The following is a 17283-nucleotide window of genomic DNA, read 5'->3' as shown; positions in this document are numbered from 1 at the left end:
TCTTAGCATTTTTAAAACTAGAAGGCATCCTAAAGTTAACAAAAGACCCAGTTGGTATTCTGAACTATATTCCATATCAAGTATCATAAGGGAAATATCAATCATGGCAACCTGTCTGCATTCTTAATAAATACGATCTAATAAAACTTCTGCTATTTCCATCCTTTGGTCTCAAATGTCTCAATCTGCAACCAACTTCCTAACCTTTCTAAAGATTTGCCTCCCACTGAAAATATGTTTGTCTTCCTGCTCAACGGATGTTTATTTTGTATAGTTCAGAATAAGACATAATTGCTAAAATGGTGAGTTTCAGCAACCCTAATAGTCTTCCAGTTGGTATGACAGCTCTGACAGTTTTGTGTTTCTGAACAAATGATGGATCATGCTTTTACAAAAGTTGAAATATATTCTGTCAGGACATTGGCACTGAGCCACAAAGATGTGTATGTATGCATGTGTGCATCTATCAAAAAAGTGAACTAAACTCTTTTGGAAAGCAAGAAAATATACATAAGTATCAATTAGTCATATATTAAAAAATATATAGGGTTCATACAGCATGCAAACAATCATTTTTATTAGTTAAATTTATCAGCTACTACTTGTAAAGTAAACCACTAAGATTATACTTCAGTTTCCAACTCCAGAAAATTACAGTAGGTAGGCATCTAGAAAGCAGGTGCCAGACCCTGGGTTAGGATACAAGACTTTTTCCATCTTAGTTGCACGTATTTCTGTGAGTTGAGTTAGTTTGTCTGTTTGAGAAGAGAGACAAGGATATGACTGTAATATCTACAAAGATTCAACCTGGTTGTATGGAGTGTTTAGGAGGCATGTTTGTGGCTAATGTGTTAAATCTAAGTAGAGCCAGCTTTAAGAAAAACCACTACAGAAAATCCAAATTTCAAAACCAATACATTAGAAAAATTCTTATTTACTTAAAAAAAAAAAAGACTGCAGAGTCCTTGTAAACAGTAGGTTTCCCTGGTGCATTTAAATTAATTAGATTTACTAGGAAAACAGCAAAATTTCAAGAACATTATTCTGAATAACTGAGTCAGCCAAACTGTTAAAGGAGAGAGGAAATAGTTGAAGACATATAATTGTTTGAAATTCCAGCATATTACTCATGTAGGCTTTGTCAAATGCCTCATGTGTTACTTTGTATATTATTCATATGGCTGGTGAGGGATATGGGTTTTTTTTTTCTTTTTTTTTTGACAAATTCATAGTTTACAAAGAGAAGTGACAGGTGCTTATGACTAACATAGGAACATCATGTACCCTAAGAAATGCTTTATCTTATTTGAGATTTGATGATGCAAGATCACCTACCAGAGTCACCTTGTCCAAAGAGATTGGTTTGCACCAGTGAAACATCCCACTGCTATCAAGCTGGTCAGAATCTTGTTCTACATCATGTAGAAAAGTCCTAAATAGGAAGAATGGAGAGTTAGTTTGAGACTATTTGGAGCTCCTCTGTAACAAAGCCGAGATGTAAAACTCATTAGAGCCTTGAGATCAAAGAGGAGAATAGCATAAGTAGAATGACCACAGGTCTGTAAGACTGTAGAATAAAGGCTTAGATGTGAAGAGCACAAAGAGCCCAAACTGTATCATAGCTGAAGACACACTTTGGGCAAAAGCCACATCGGGATTTTTTTTTTTTTTTTCCTTAGATTATATGTACCTTGAAGATAGTTATTTCTGGTTTTAATTTTGATACTGTATGATACTGTTATTCATTGGCAGATATCATGAGCAGTGTTTTGGGCACCTGAATATAGAATTTACATAGCTGTGAGAGATTCAATTGTGGGTGATATTTCTCTTCTTAGCATATTTTCCTCCCGTCTCCTTTCCATATATTTTTCTGAATGGCTCCCTGTTGAAACATTCTGATTTAGTAAATACTTTTTGCCTTCTTTAAAGCTTTCATCACTGGTCTGCATTTGCCTAGACTTTGCTTTGATCTTGATCTAAGTCTTGGCAATGCCATCCCCGTGGTCACCCCACACTGCAGTTAGACACAAGTTTGTTTCATAATATATTCAATCCATGACAGGATTGGATGTTCTTTTGAAAAATCTCACTCTCATCCTAAGGAATGCATATTTGCTTGTGAGAGAATAAGAAAACCCTTGTCAAATTACAGAAAATCGAGGATTAGAAAGGCCTATATTAGCCACGAAAATCTAGGCTTACACTGCAGAAACAACCTTAACATCCCCAGGGCCTAACACAACACAACTTACTTCTTCTCACCTACACTATATATTTTACTCAGGTGAAAAGATGTCTCTGCTCCACACAGCCAGCCAGAACCTGGGGGACAGATGTTCTACCATCTTATGGCCTCAACATCTGGAACATGCATACTCCTCAGTCACCAGGCAAGGGAGGAGAAAGGAACTGGAGAACCAAGCCTAGGCCTCTAACTGCTTTGGTCCAGGGTGACTCCCTTCATTTCTCCTCACATCTCATTGGCCAGAATTAGTCACATGGCTTCTGCTGACTTTAAGAGGTCTGGAGAACATGGGAAGTAACTTAAATTGTTCAGTAAACATTTCTGTCTCTGCCAGAAACTTTAAAGACTACCCGCCCTTATTTTATGCATAAAAGTCAAAGAACTAACAAAGTGCACAACTAGCATTTGAATAGAGTGCTGAAGTTGAGGTTACCAACCTCACCATATCCAGCTGCTTTCCTTCCTGAGTGTAGGGACAGGTAGGTGGGGCCATGTGACTAGTTCTGTCCAATGAAATGTGAGAAGAGATGGGTCAGGCAGTGAGAAGCTCTCAGGTGAAGTTCTCAGGGTCTCTCCTAGCCTGGCTGCTCCAGTGGGCACCTTGAGCTGAGTGCCCTGGCTTGCTTGACCTATGCTGGACATGTAATGTGAACAAGAAATAAACCTTTCTTATGCTCAGCCACTGAGATTTCATAGTTATTATCAGGGCATAAGTCCATCCCATTCTAACACCAATTCCTTTTGCAAAACACATGTTCCATGGTATATTAGTAACTGGAGACATCCTAGAAGTAACCAGAGTTTGAGAGCAATGGCCCCTCTTTGACAGTCACTGATATGGTCTGGCTGTGTCCCCACCCAAATCTCATCTTGAACAGTAGTTCCCATAATCCCCATGTGTCATGGGAGGGACCCAGTGGGAGGTAATTGAATCATGGGGATGGTTACTCTCATGCTAGTCTTATGAGAGTGAGTGAGTTCTTAGGAGATCTGATGGTTTTATAAGGGGCTTCTCCCAAAATTCACTTTGCACTTCTTCCTGCCACCATGTGAAGAAGGACTTCCTTGCTTCCCCTTCCGCCATGATGGTAAGTTTCTTGAGACCTCCCCAGCCATGCTAAACTGTGAGTCAACAAAAACTGTTTCCTTTATAAATTTCTCAGTCTCAAATATTAGCAGTGTGAGAACAGAATAATGTAGTCACAGTGCACTTTGGCCTGTGAAAGGTCCTGACAACAGCATATAAAAGGATTTCTGCAATATAGAAATCCTTTAAAAATTGTATAACCCAGTGTTTCACAACTTATCTGACCACAAAAGCTTTTACTATTTACTTACACGTTTACTTATTTTATTTATTTAAAAGTATCTGTTATTATCCCCTAATGTCTTTTGGAATATACTGTACTGTGTGTCACATTACAGATTCAGTCGTGCTCATCTCAGATGTAACTGATGACAATGTTCTCCCATGCAATTTTACTCAACATCGTGGGAGAAATACAATCTATTCCCCTTCATGCTGCAGGGTTATGGGGTTTCCTTGTGAATTAATACAGTTTATTATTCAACGCCTAGCCCCCAAACTCAGACCTCCACATAATGACAAGCAATTTTGCTTTCCTCAAGCAGGCTAGATTCTAAATTGATATCTTACACCTTATTTTTTTTTCAGACAAAAGAACTTACTCCAACTTAGATTGAAGTGTCATACTTCAAAGTAATAGGACAGAGAGGACCTAGAAGGAGAAGCCAGGATAGGGGGAATGGGATACTAGAAACAGGTTTGGAAAGTCAGAGAGGATAATTCCTAACAAGAGTGGCCAAGGTCTTGATGCAATCCTTAATCTCCTCTTGCACTTAAGAACTACCTATAAACTTAGTGGGTTTAGTGAATTCTAATCATTTGCCTAGTTAGACGATGTAACATATAGGCTTCAAGGTCAGCTTGACCAAAATGGGTTACCCTGTTCATTCAGATTAACATATCTTTTGGCAAGTTAAATATATATAAGCCATGAGCTCCAACACCAAGTTCCAAAAGCCCCACAGGCTCTCTTAATTGTACCAGACAGGACCCTGATGACAGCCTTATGGCAAGCTTCTTAATGGGACTCACCAGCAAACACAGCTAATACCTGAGTCTGGTCTTGATTTTCATCAGGATTTGGAGAATTGATGAATGATATTATTCATCCATAGAACCTCTTTTTCTCTATGAGTCGCTTCCTAGACACTCTCCCTAGGATTCCTCAGAACATGTGTTTACACATTATGACCAAGTTGGTAGTGACTGTCTTTCAGGGACTCTTTGAGAACAATTTGGAAATAGCTATGTTGCCTTTTAGGAGGTGGTTCCCTGCTGTCTGCCCTCAGCACTCAAGTCTACAGCTGCTACTACTACTTTCCTTCTGGTCACTTTCTTCAGCTTTTCTCTACTTCCCCTCCTTCTCCACCCTCTCCACCCTCATGACAAATGAAGAGTCTTTGGTCTGGTAATTAAATGCCCTTTTGGCAAATTTAAGGTGATCTTCTCCCAAGCACATTTTAACATGACTCAGAATAGGGAATCAATCACTGTACATTTTTATCAAAATAAAAGTGTGATATATGTATACAAGCTGTCACAGGCAACATTTTTCTTCATTCTAATGTTATGAAAAACAGACATGCCTTAAAGGAAACACCTGTTGGAGACCGATATTTAAAAAATTCTGGAGGAAACCCACTTCATCATAAAGGCATCCATCTGGTGTCCTTGCCAAAGCAAAACCGAATGCAATTTACATCACCACCCCTTAACTGAAGCTCCCTTCTGCCATATGCTTTGCAAATGTCATGATCCTCACAGAAACATACTGTCCTACAGAGACTAATAAATCATCTATGAGAATGTTCAGCACCAGCAGTCTTAGAACTTGGAAGCAAGGAATAGACCATAAAGGTTATGTTATAGGAGGAAAAGGTAGCCACGGGGTACCATTCAGGTCAAAAAAAGACCTGTCAAAGTCTGACCAAGGTCGAGGGGGCTTTGTATATAGGAGAGGCTGGGAAGAAATGTGGTGGGAGTTTTATGGGGTGGCCTTCAGCAGGATGTGTTTGGGATAATGGTGGGGTTGGTTCCCTTGGTCGCATATCTTGCTTCTTACTGCCCAAGCAACAGCGTGTTGTATTTTTGCCTGGGAGCATCCAGGAAGCAATGAACCTTGAAATGTCTGAGTCCCATCTCCAGCTTTCAGCTTTGGAAGCTGCTGGATAAGAACAGTTTTTGCAGCCTGTCCACTTGTGGCTGTGTAGAGCAGCACGCAAATCAGCGTTCCTTTCTGATGATTGCTTTTCTTTGGATTGCTTTGATATGCATGAAGACTGTGTCTCATGAGCAGAATGTGTTGCCTCATGAACAGAACGTGTCACTTGAACATATTCCAGCAGGGAAAGGCAGCTCTGTTTTCTGTGACCATTCTGAATAGAACTTCTATTCTCTCATGTTCCTAGCAACTTATCCTGTATAAATCCTATCAGTTAAAGGAAAAAATAAATCAACCTTGTGCCTTTGGTTGCCAGTGGTGGCACCTGATGAAAGACAGACCAAACCATGTAAGAAAACTTCTATTAAGAAGGTGGACTAGGTTTCATTGTGCCAGGTCAGGAGGCATGGTTTCCAAGAATGTAAATTTGTTATCATTATTTTCTCCAACTTACAGATTTGACTCAGATGATTCTTGAAGGTGATCTGCCAAAAAAATGAGATCTTCCACTGTTCACAATATTTATTAGAAAGTTCAAAAAGCCTCTACAATTCCTTTTTTTTTTTTTCTTTTGTAGACCTCATTTTCGGCTATGTTAGGAAATCCTGGCTTATGACCATTCTACTTGAAATTTCCTTAAAACCCTACAGATGGCTTGTAAATTCTTAAGAGAGAGTTTTCTGGCCTGGATGCAGAGTAATATATTTTTGGGGCAAGATTTGAGTTTTACAGAAATAACAACTTTCATGAAGTTCTAGCATAGAGAGAAGGAGGGAAGAGCATTTGTGTGTCCAGCAGTTTGAGTGGCTTTCCTGGTTCAATCTTTTGAAAACTCCATTGTGACTGTCTCTTGAATATAATAGTCAAGTTCTCGCCAAAACTCAAGAAAAAAATCCTGTGTCTCAGGATGCCTTTGATGGGTCTGAGATTTTTGTATATCAAAGGCCGCATGTGCCCTCTCTCCAATGACTTTATATATAATATAGCAAGGCTATTCAGTTTACACCTGACTTGGAAACACTCACTTATTGTCAATTCTGATGAATTCTGCATGTTATGGGGAAAAAAATCACCAAAAATTGGGGAATGTAAGGACAGGTTACATAATCAGTGCTTCCCACCTGATCCTACTCACATACCCCCTCCCACAGCGATACACATATTGTAGTCAAATATTAAAATCTGAGCCTAATCTTTATGGCCACATTATGATTTAATTTTTCTGGATTTCATCTCATTGCTGTTTATTCATTACGAGGTATTTTATTTTACCTTAGAGGGAAATTTAAAGTTTAAAAAAATTGATAATTTTATATAGTTCATTTCCCCAGGAACCTGTGTATGAGCAAGCTGAAAAGAGATCCTGTGAGTGCCAAGAAACTTTCAAGACCAAGCAACTGGGGACATAATTCACCCTCCCTGTTAGAAAGGCCTCTGTGACTCCTTCCTTTCCTACGAGGAGTGAAATGGGCACCAGGCTCTGTGTCTTGCATCCGGCTTGGCCAGTTAATCCTTGCTGTTACTCCTTTACTGGGTAAAATTTTATAAAGACCTGCCATGAAGTCTCATGGGATGTGACATACATTGACAACAGCCTGGTTACTTCCAAAGCACCAAGCCCCCTTGCTTGCCATCTGGGAAAACCTTAGGAAACCATTTGAGAAGAGGAAAATAAACCCACTGTCTACCAGCCATTCTGCTTTGCTTGGGTTTCCCAGGACATGGAGACTTTCAGGGCTAAAACTGGTCACTCTGTTGCCCAAATGGAGATACTTCTTTGAGCTAATTTGAAAAGCTCCCTGGGAGGAAGAAGAGGAAAGAATAAAACACTTGAAATATCATGCCTAGAAAGCCTTCCACGTTGTGCAGAAAACTTTCTACACCTCTGTGTTTATGGATGAGTTCTGTTGATGTTTAATGGAAGAGCAGACAGAGAAGACAGTTAGGTGGCCAATAGCCCTGAAATGTTTTAAGATAAATAGGTTCTGTATCTTCAACCTCTCTCCACTTCCTGGTCTCTCTTGATTCTTTGCATACAGAGTCTTCATGAAGTCATTATTAAATTATAAACTTTAATAGTAGAGACAATAGGTATGATTTTTAAAACATCTGTAAATGGTAATTTTTTAAAGGAGGTATATAAAAATTCAGGATATCTTTCTATTCAGTATAATCTAATTTCAGTCTACGTAGGAGAATGTAAACTGTGTTCTAAGGTAAACCAGATCAGCTGTGAGCGGAGTGTTCTGTTTGCCTTTAAATGCTGCTTTACAGATGGGCTCTATCAAACTTGTGGCCTCTGTTTTCAATGTTTACAATATAAAATCTCCACAAAGGCTTTTTTTTCTATCTTCTAGCTTAGAAGTTAGATCCAAGGTCAGAGTGGCCTCAGCCCAGGTGAGGCAAGACCAGGATAGAGTTTCTGTTAGATAAACCCACATCTGAGCCGATATTTGAACTTCTCTCTGTTAAGCTTTGCTTTATTTCTGATGAGTAAAAACTGACAGCTTTTCCACAGAGCATTTTCTGTGAAAACACTTGTGTAGGCATCTCTGAGTATAAATTGTTACCAGACGAAAAGAGTAAGATAAAAAGGCAATTTTCCTCTTTCTCACCCATTCTACAGATGAACCCTCATTTAAATCCCTTTACATTTCATGGATATTGCATTTGGGATTTTCTATAACATGAGGACAAATGAGATATGACCCAGAGCAGCAGGTTCCTTTAATAAAAGTCAGAGTCTGTGCCCTCGACAAGCCTCGGGCTCATGGCAACCCTCATAGGAGCCATTTCCTCAGCCAATTTTTTTCAGCATAAGGTTATAGTTTTAGGTGCTCTTTCCCACACTCTCCAACACTTTCTAAATATCAACTTGCATAGTAAGTGTAGAGGTTGACCTAAATAAAAAATACTTCCGCCGGGCGCGGTGGCTCACGCCTGTAATCCCAGCACTTTGGGAGGCCGAGGCGGGCAGATCACAAAGTCAGGAGATCGAGACCACGGTGAAACCCAGTCTCTACTAAAAAAATACAAAAAATTAGCCCGGCGAGGTTGTGGGCACCTGTAGTCCCAGCTACTCGGGAGGCAGAGCCAGGAGAATGGCGTGAACCTGGGAGGCGGAGCTTGCAGTGAGCTGAGATCGCGCTACTTCACTCCAGCCTGGGCGACAGAGCGCGACTCCGTCTCAAAAAAAAAAAAAAAACAAAACAACAACAACAACAAAAAAAACAACTTCCCTCCCATAGACAGTTATGGCATACAGTTTTCTTTGTGTATTGGACAATGAACTGAACAATGAAGTCAGTTACTCTGACACTTTCAATCCTAAAATGCATCACTGAAACAAATGCAAATTTCATACACAAGACTGTATTTTTTTTTTTTCTTTTTTCCATTTTGGTGGGGTATGGAGATGGGGAGTAGGAGCATGAGATATCTGAAAACTACTTCCCTTTTCATTGTATTGATCCACTTCCCAAGGTTTTATGGGATTGAGTTCAGGTCAGGGTTCAACATGACATAAATGCTTTCTTTATGCAGTGGGTTGGGAGGCTTGGCCTGGAAAATTATTAACATTAATATCCCCCAAAAGGAATTGGGACTGGAAAAAGATAGCAACCATCAAAATGTTACTGGTGTGAGGTGCCCATGAGTTTATGTGTGTGAGAGAAGGATACAGGGGGTAGGTATCAAACGCTGCAGAGGAAATTAAAATAATTGCAGGGTATGTGGATATTTTAATGTATTTTCTCTACAAATGGGAAGTTATTTGTGAAGTATTCTTATCCATATTGCTTAGTTTCTCTGAAATCCCTGTGGCTGAAAGTTGAAATGGAGTCAACATAGTGTGCTGGTGATTATGGATTTTTGAAAACATTGGAAGGACCCAATGATGTGTTGAGGACCACAGACTAAAAATTTCCTCACATCTGGAAGCCATCACTGGAGGAAAGCCTGTGAATACAGGCATCCTGAGTGTTATAACATTTTACTTAGTACCAGCAACCTGTCAAGCAGCAATGGAGATAATGGAGATGGAGGCCATTTGGGATCACTCACGACATGGAGTCCTCCCGGTCTGTGTGTTACACAATGGCTATTTTTAAATGGAGGCACGCCTTGATTAAAGATGAAAAGTTAAAATTAGGAGTCTCTTGTGGGAGGGAAAAGGTTATGGACAGTGTTCTTTAACAAGAAGATGTGATTAGTGTAGGGCTGTGACTAGGGATGAAAGGTAAGCATCAGAGTTTTTTAGTGGGCTGTATAAGAAGTGCAGGATGAGATAGCCTCAGTAAGGCAGGGGCACTCATACTTAGATGTTTCCTATGCTTTAGTTTTTTAAATTAAAGGTGAATGAAAATGGAAGGGGGTAAGGAGGAGGATATTCACCCTGCTCTGTTCACCTCTAATTTGAAATGAAGTTTCTAAAGGTCAGTAAGTCCTCAGCTTTCCTGATGTGTGACTCTTTGTCACATTCATATTTGGATTCCTTGGAGCTAAGACCTGTTGCACCAAGAAACTATCTAGATGTTCCACTTCTTATTCTAAGGCTCCAGAGGGAAATACTGGAAGTCATTTATTTCCTTGTAAATGTTTTTACTTAGTTGCAGCCATTTATGGGGGGAGAGAGGAAGACAGACAGACAGAGAAAGAGAGAGAGAGAGAGAGAGAGAGAGAGAGAGAGAGATTCTGTAAATTTTATGGGAATTTCTCTACAATTTAAAAATCACCACCAAACATATACATACACACAGCTTTTGGCAATAAAATTCTGTCTTATGTCTAATCAAAATGTCTGCACAATGGAACCACTGTGCATGCTGATAAGTGAGTTTTGACTCAGACCCTTTTTGCTATTGTCCCATAGCAAGAACAAAATCACCTCATGGTTCACCACTAGTTATAACTCATGCAGAAGCACATACATTTCTCTCTTTACTGATCTTGTGGAGTAAATGGAAGATGCAAAATTGTGTACTGTTAAAGTTTTTTAGGTAAGCAACCTTGTCTTTTATAGACTAGAATAAACTGGCATATGTATGAAGCTATCTTAATACAAATATAAATAATATCTCACTTCCTGGTGATCAGTTTCTTGATTATTTTGCAAGAAAAAATGTTTTCCTATTATCTCTTTCTCTTTCGTATCAAAAACTCCATTGAAATAAATTCCCAATCATGTCTCAGCTGTTTTTACTGTTTGAAAAAGAAAATAAAGTGCATGTTCTCTGAAATCTTCCTCCAAACTCTTCTGTTTGATCATCTCAAAGGAGCAGACCTTCTTTCTCAGAGTTTCAGGGATAAAAGTCCAACAGTAACTACACCAAATTTTAGATGTCTTAATGATTATCACATTCTATTCTTTGATTCCTTTATCTGCTGTACTATTATTTTTTGTTTCCATGGAAAATTAAGCTTATATAATTGAGTCAACATCTCTTTAAAAGTATTATTTACCCCTACTTTTCCCAATTTTCCAACAACCTATTAATCTAAACTCAAAACATTTATTAGTAGTTTGGAATGAAAATTATTGCCTTTGTCAAATTATCATAAATCTAATCTTTATTGTTTGCAGACATCTGATGTGATACTGTTCATTTTAACTATCTAGAACAGAATTGACAAATTTTATTTTGCAAAGGGCTAGATAATAAATATTTTAAGCTCTTCAAGTCAAGAGGCTAAATTGGTATCATGTAGGTACTTACATAACAAGAAAGAAAAAAGTTTTTATAAATATTCATTGATAGTATTTAAAATATAATAGTTTAGTAATTTAAATTTCTTAAATTATAGGTCTATTAATGAAAACAAAATAATTTTTAAGGAATTTTTAAAAATTGGCGTTCATGTTAATATTCTCTATAATCAAAATTAATTGCAAATGTTCACATGTTAATGTTGACACCAACAAAATTTAACATATTTTATCTTTGAAAATGTCTTTTCACACAGATAGGTACTATCAAATACCGATAGTGCTCCAAGAGCATAAGATTCTATAATAATTGAACATATTTATTGCTTAGAAGTCATTTATAGAATTTTATTAGATTCTTCTTTTGATATTTGCCTTTTAGCATGTCATTATATTGCAGATTAATCACTTGCAATGAAAGTTTAGGTAGAATCTTCTCAATTGCATTGTTAAGTAAACTTTGAAATATAGAATTTTTTTAGCACTTGCATCAAGGTCTAAAATGACAATGCTGAAATTGAGATCAGAAAATATATCTACAGAAATTTGTGTGGAAATATTAATCTCGTTTTTTACTTTAACTTTTGACAGCATGGGAAGTATATAAAGAAGCATGATATTAGTTGTGATTCAAAGATTGATGATTGTCATTGTAATTATGATAGAGCAAGTTTCACATATTAGCTCTGCTTTGACTTTCAATTTTAAATTTGTTAATAGAGATGATGAAACCTGCAGTGAATAATAAGTTTTGAAGTCATTTAGTGTTCTGAAATAGTGGTTGACAGCACAGTTCTTCTTATTCAGAAACATTTTAATCTTGATCCAGGTTTAAAAAATAACACAAAATGCTAGGTACAGTGGCTCATGCTTGCAATCCCACCACTTTGGGAGGCCAAGGTGGCATATCACTTAAGGCCAGGCGTTTGAGACCAGCCTGGTCAACATGGTGAAACCCCACCTCTACTAAAAATATAAAAATCATCTGGGTGTGGCAGTTAGTGCCTGTAGTCCCAGCTACTTGGAAGTCTGAGGCAGAAGACTCACTTGAACTGGGGCAGTGGGGAGGGCAGAGGTTGCAGTAAGCTGAGATTGTGCCACTGCACTCCAGCCTGGGTGACAGAGAGAGACACTGTTTCAAAAGAAAACCCACAGACAACTTTACTATTGTTAAGTTCTTAAACTGATGTGTGGTATGGTAAGTCAGGATATTCAGCTTTTATTTCTTACAAAACTTTATGGAACTAAAAATGGCAAAGTTTATGAGAGCTAATGAAGTTTACCATTGATACTTCTGGTTCAATAATTCATGATAAATTCATATATTCTTCACAAAATACTTTCTGATGGATAACACAATAAGGACTATAGTCTTTATGCGTTTTACATTTTATGAACTTTGTAAATTTGTCTAACTAGGACTGTTTCTGGTCCACATGTACTTTTGTATCAGGTGTATTACATCTTAGCAGATTCTGCTTCAGATTATACTGAATTAATATTTTCTCAACTTCTTTGAATATATTTTCACAGGTAGTTGTGCCATGCAAACTATTCACAGAGGCCATTTAGGCACTTCAAACTCTGCACTGACTCCTTGAATAAACAATAACTAAGCTGTATCAGTAATGTATGTTAACATATTAAAAGCTGAGGGAAACCACTCACAACTATTTTCCTTATTTGTAAGTGATATTGATATTGCTTCTGATGTCTTCAATTCTTCCAGCAATGATTTTTGCTGAAAGGTTAATAGTACTAGGCAGTTTTATTTTGTCTGGATACATTTTTTGGTCTTCTGCAATCAAACACAATTTAATTGACTCGCCATCAGTAAATGACTTCTCTTTCTTGGTTAACAAGTGAGTCACTCAGAAACAAACTCTGGTTGCAAATTCTGCTGTGCTAAGATGTTCTTTTAAAATTTTATAATTTTTATAACCATGGCTTCACTGTGAATTGGGAATATTGTGTTAAGTGCCAAGTTTGATAATATCAGCATATATTGTATTCTTTTACCACAGTTATACTTTCATTGCAAATGAAACACAATGCTTTGTACGGCAAATCATATAAAAACAGGTAGCGAAGTGGATTTTGACTTCTAATCTAGAAAGCAGACTGACACCATTTTAAAATAGCATTTGCATAGACCAAAGATATCACAAATACTCAGTGGCATTTGTTAATGGAAAATTTTTTTGTGAATTATCTATATTTCTAACATTTTTGGATTTTTGGCTTGCAGACTAAAAGTGTCAAGTTAGAGATGAAGAAAGGCATTGCTGCAAAGAGACAGTCTTAAACCAGCTTGAGAGACCATTACATGTTTAATAATAAGATGAAAAATAAATACAAAAAGTAACTACAAGGGACATTCTTCCAGAATGGCAGAGTTAGGGCCTTTGAATATTCACTATTCTACACAAGCAATGAGAATATTGACAAAAAAATTATCAAAATCAACATCTTCAGAGTTCTGGAAATAAACCAGAGACTTGAAGTAATGTGAGGAGTATTTGTTTAAGAAAAATGGTGAGATCTTGGTAAGAACAATAAGTTTCATGGTATTTTTGAGAAGTGCTATTCCCATTCTGCTCTCTTTAGTTCAACAGCAGCCTTCAAGATCAGAAGCCTTACAATAACAGTAGCTCTGAAAACCAGCAGTCTAACAGCCACCAGAGAGAGAAAATAATAGATCTGAAGCTGTTAAATATGCTTATTCACAGAATATGTTACTATTTGAGCTTTCTAGCAGCTCCCTGGAAATGCCCACTTGCAGGGCTTATCTTTATTTGGCCTGGGAGCTTCCTCAGTGGAATTTTTTCCTGAGGCATTTTAAAAAACTAATCAGCAGTAATTTTTTAAAATTGCAAGTATCTGAGTTATAGTTAACAATGTGGCCAAAAAAAAGACGCATAAAAATCTTCAAAAGAAAAAGCTGGAGAATTAGAAGTCTACAGAGAGGGCCAGGTGTGGTGGCTCATGCCTGTAATCCCAGCACATTGGGAGGCTGAGGCAGGTGGATCACCAGAGGCCAGGAGTTCAAGACTAACCTGGGCAACATGGCGAAACCTCATCTCCACCAAAAAAAAAAAAAAAAAAAAAAAAAGTAGCTAAGCATGGTGGCTCACATCTATAATAACAGCTACTCGAGAGGCTGAGTCAGGAGAATTGCCTGACCCCAGGAGGTGGAGGTTGCAGTGAGCTGAGATTGTGCCACTGCACTCTGTCCTGGGTGACAAAGCAAGACTCTGTCTGAAACAAAACAAAAGAAAATAACAGATTTCTTATAGAGGGTATTAAAAGGTTTTGAAACATTCACTGTAGGAAACTAAATAAAATTAAATCATGTGCATGTGCAGAGTTGTAAATACACCTAGGGAAAAAAAACCTGAGATATTCCTAATCTCTTCTGGCTGATATTGAGACTGCACAAACCAAAAATGAAGGCTAAGGCAAAGATGTAAACTGCTAAAATGTCAAAGGAATTACCTCAACATGCACACAGAGTCCCTTGGCAAATATAAGAAGATTTATCAGTTGAAGGCATTTAACGAAATCTCAGTGCAATCATTAGCTGACCATAAAGCTAAGTGAGTAGAGATTTAAGTGTCAATATACAATAAAGCCTAGCAAAATAGTTTTTAGAGTTGTTATATAATATTATTTAAAATGCCTGGCTTTCAACAAAAAATTATGAGACACAAAGACAGAGGAAGTATGGGCCATACCTGGCAGGTGGGGTGGGGGGTGGGAACACCAATAGATAGATTACAAGAAAAAAAAACAAATGGAAATTCTGGAGTTAAAAAGTACAATAACTGAAAAGAAAATTTTAGTGGAGGAGCTCAACAGCAGATCTGAGTTGACAGAAGGAATAAATGAGCTTAAATATAAGTCAATGGAGATAATGCAGTCAGAAAAATAGAAATAAAAACCTATTGAAGAAATATACACAGAAATTTGACAAAACTGTGGGACATCATCAAGTGTATCAACATACACAAAATGGGAGTTCCAGAAATAGGGGAGAGAGAGAAAGAAGAAAGAATACTTAGATAGTGGACATGAATTTTACATATTTAATGGAAACATTAACTTACATATATAAGCAGCTAAAGGAAGTTTAGGTAGAGTAATCTCAAAGATATTCACACCTGCATATATCATAATCAAATTGTTCAGAGCCAAGGGCAAATAGGAATCTTGAAAGCAGCAAGCAAAAAGCAACTCAGCATCTACAAGGGACCCTTAATAAGATTAACAGCTAATTTCTCATCAGAAACCATGAAAACCAGAAGGCAGTGGAAGAGCATATATAAAGTTCAAAAAAAAAAAAGACATATCAATTAAGAACTCTATATCCAACAAAGTATTATTCAAAAATGATGAAGAAATGGAGACATTTTCAGATAAAGAAAAATGGCCAGAATTGTTGTTTGCAAACTTTTATTATGAACAATACTAAAGAGTATTACAATTCCTTCAGGCTGAAGTGAAAGGATGACAAACATTAACTTGCATCCACATTAAGAAATAAAGAGTATCAGTAAAAGTAATTACATAGGTAAACAGGAAAGATAGTATTATCTCTCTATGCATCTGTCCATTCATCCATCCATTATTCCATCCATCCATTATTCCATCCATCCATCCTTTTGTATTATCTTGTCTGACTTAAAATACAAGTTTGCAAAGCAATTATAGGATTGTGTTGATGAACCTATAATATTATCAAGATGTAATTTGTATGATAATCATAGTATAAGGGTGAGGCAAAGAATTAGAGCTACATAGAAGTAAAATAGTTGTGTACTAGTGAAAATAAGATGGTATTAATATGAACTATGTGGCTATAAGTTGTTAATCGTAATCTCCAAGGCAACCACTAATAAAATAAAAATATTCTAAAAGAAATCACAAGAGAATTAAAATGGTATAATAGAAAATATCTATTTAACAAAAAAATAAGGCAGTAATGGCAGAATAGATTAAAAACAGACAAGAGACATATAAAAAAATGCCAAAATGGCAGACTTAAATGCTTCATTATTCATAATCAATTTAGGTGTAAATAGATTACACTAATAAAAAGGCAGAGGTTGTAATAATATTCATAAAATATATATTTCATTTACAAGAGAAAGAATTTAGATTCAAAGCACAAATAGGTTGAAAGTAAAAGGATGGAAAATAATGGCATGAAAATAGTAATTAAAGGAGAACTGTAGTAGTCATACTAATAATAAACACGACAGACATCAAGAATAAAGGTACTAAATACAAGTGTTAGCATGATTTATCTTTCTTCATTATTTTATTTTAATCTGTCCAAATATTTATATTAAAAGTAGATTTCTTATATACAGCACATGTTGAGTCTTGTTTCTTTATCAACTCTAACAATAGAGGTCTTTTAATTGTTATATTTATGCTACTCATATTGAAAAGATTATTGATATGGTTGGATTAATGTCTACCACATTTGTAACTGTTTTCTAATTTGTTACATTTGTTCTTTCTTTCCTATCTTCTCTGGTTTTGAATTGAACATTTTATATGATTTCATTTTATCTCTTTTTGTAGCATAATACAACACTTATATTTATTTTTTTTATTTAGGAGTCGACCTCAAATTTGCAATATATATTTTTAACTGATTTAAGTTTCTCTTTGAGTAACACTACACTGCTTGACGTGTAGTGCACATAGCTTATTTCCGACTCATCCTTTCCATCTCCTATGATGCTGCTGTCATCCATTTCAAGTATCTAGGTATATTGGTCACCTCATACAATTTTACTATTAATACCTTAAAGAGTTATATCTTAAGTCAATTAAAAATAAGAAAAATGAAATATTTTAATTCATTTATTCTATCTTGAATATTCTTTATATAGATCTCAGTTTCTGATCTATATAATTTTCCTTCTGCCTGAAGACTTTCTTATCATCTTTTGACATTTCTTGTAGGGTAAGCCTGCTGGTGATAAACTGCCTCAGTTTCTGTTTGAGGAAGTCTGACTGTTTCCTTCAATTTTGAAGAAAAGTTTTACTGCAAATAGAATTTTAGGTTGATG

The 17283-nt window shown here is 36.6% G+C and overlaps 1 protein-coding gene across 1 annotated transcript in view; it reads right to left on the bottom strand.

Annotated features, from left to right (window-relative positions):
* Positions 1-17283, bottom strand: part of KCNU1 (potassium calcium-activated channel subfamily U member 1) — a 161903-nt gene that overhangs the window by 34217 nt on the left and 110403 nt on the right. Inside the window, exon 20 of the mRNA XM_073018637.1 lies at positions 1336-1432. Coding sequence (XP_072874738.1) covers positions 1336-1432 — 97 coding nt within the window. The remainder of the gene's footprint in view (positions 1-1335; positions 1433-17283) is intronic.

Source organism: Chlorocebus sabaeus, chromosome 8 (genome assembly GCF_047675955.1).
Source record: "Chlorocebus sabaeus isolate Y175 chromosome 8, mChlSab1.0.hap1, whole genome shotgun sequence".
Taxonomy (NCBI): Eukaryota; Metazoa; Chordata; class Mammalia; order Primates; family Cercopithecidae; genus Chlorocebus; species Chlorocebus sabaeus.
This window is presented reverse-complemented; position numbering and strand designations above follow the sequence as displayed.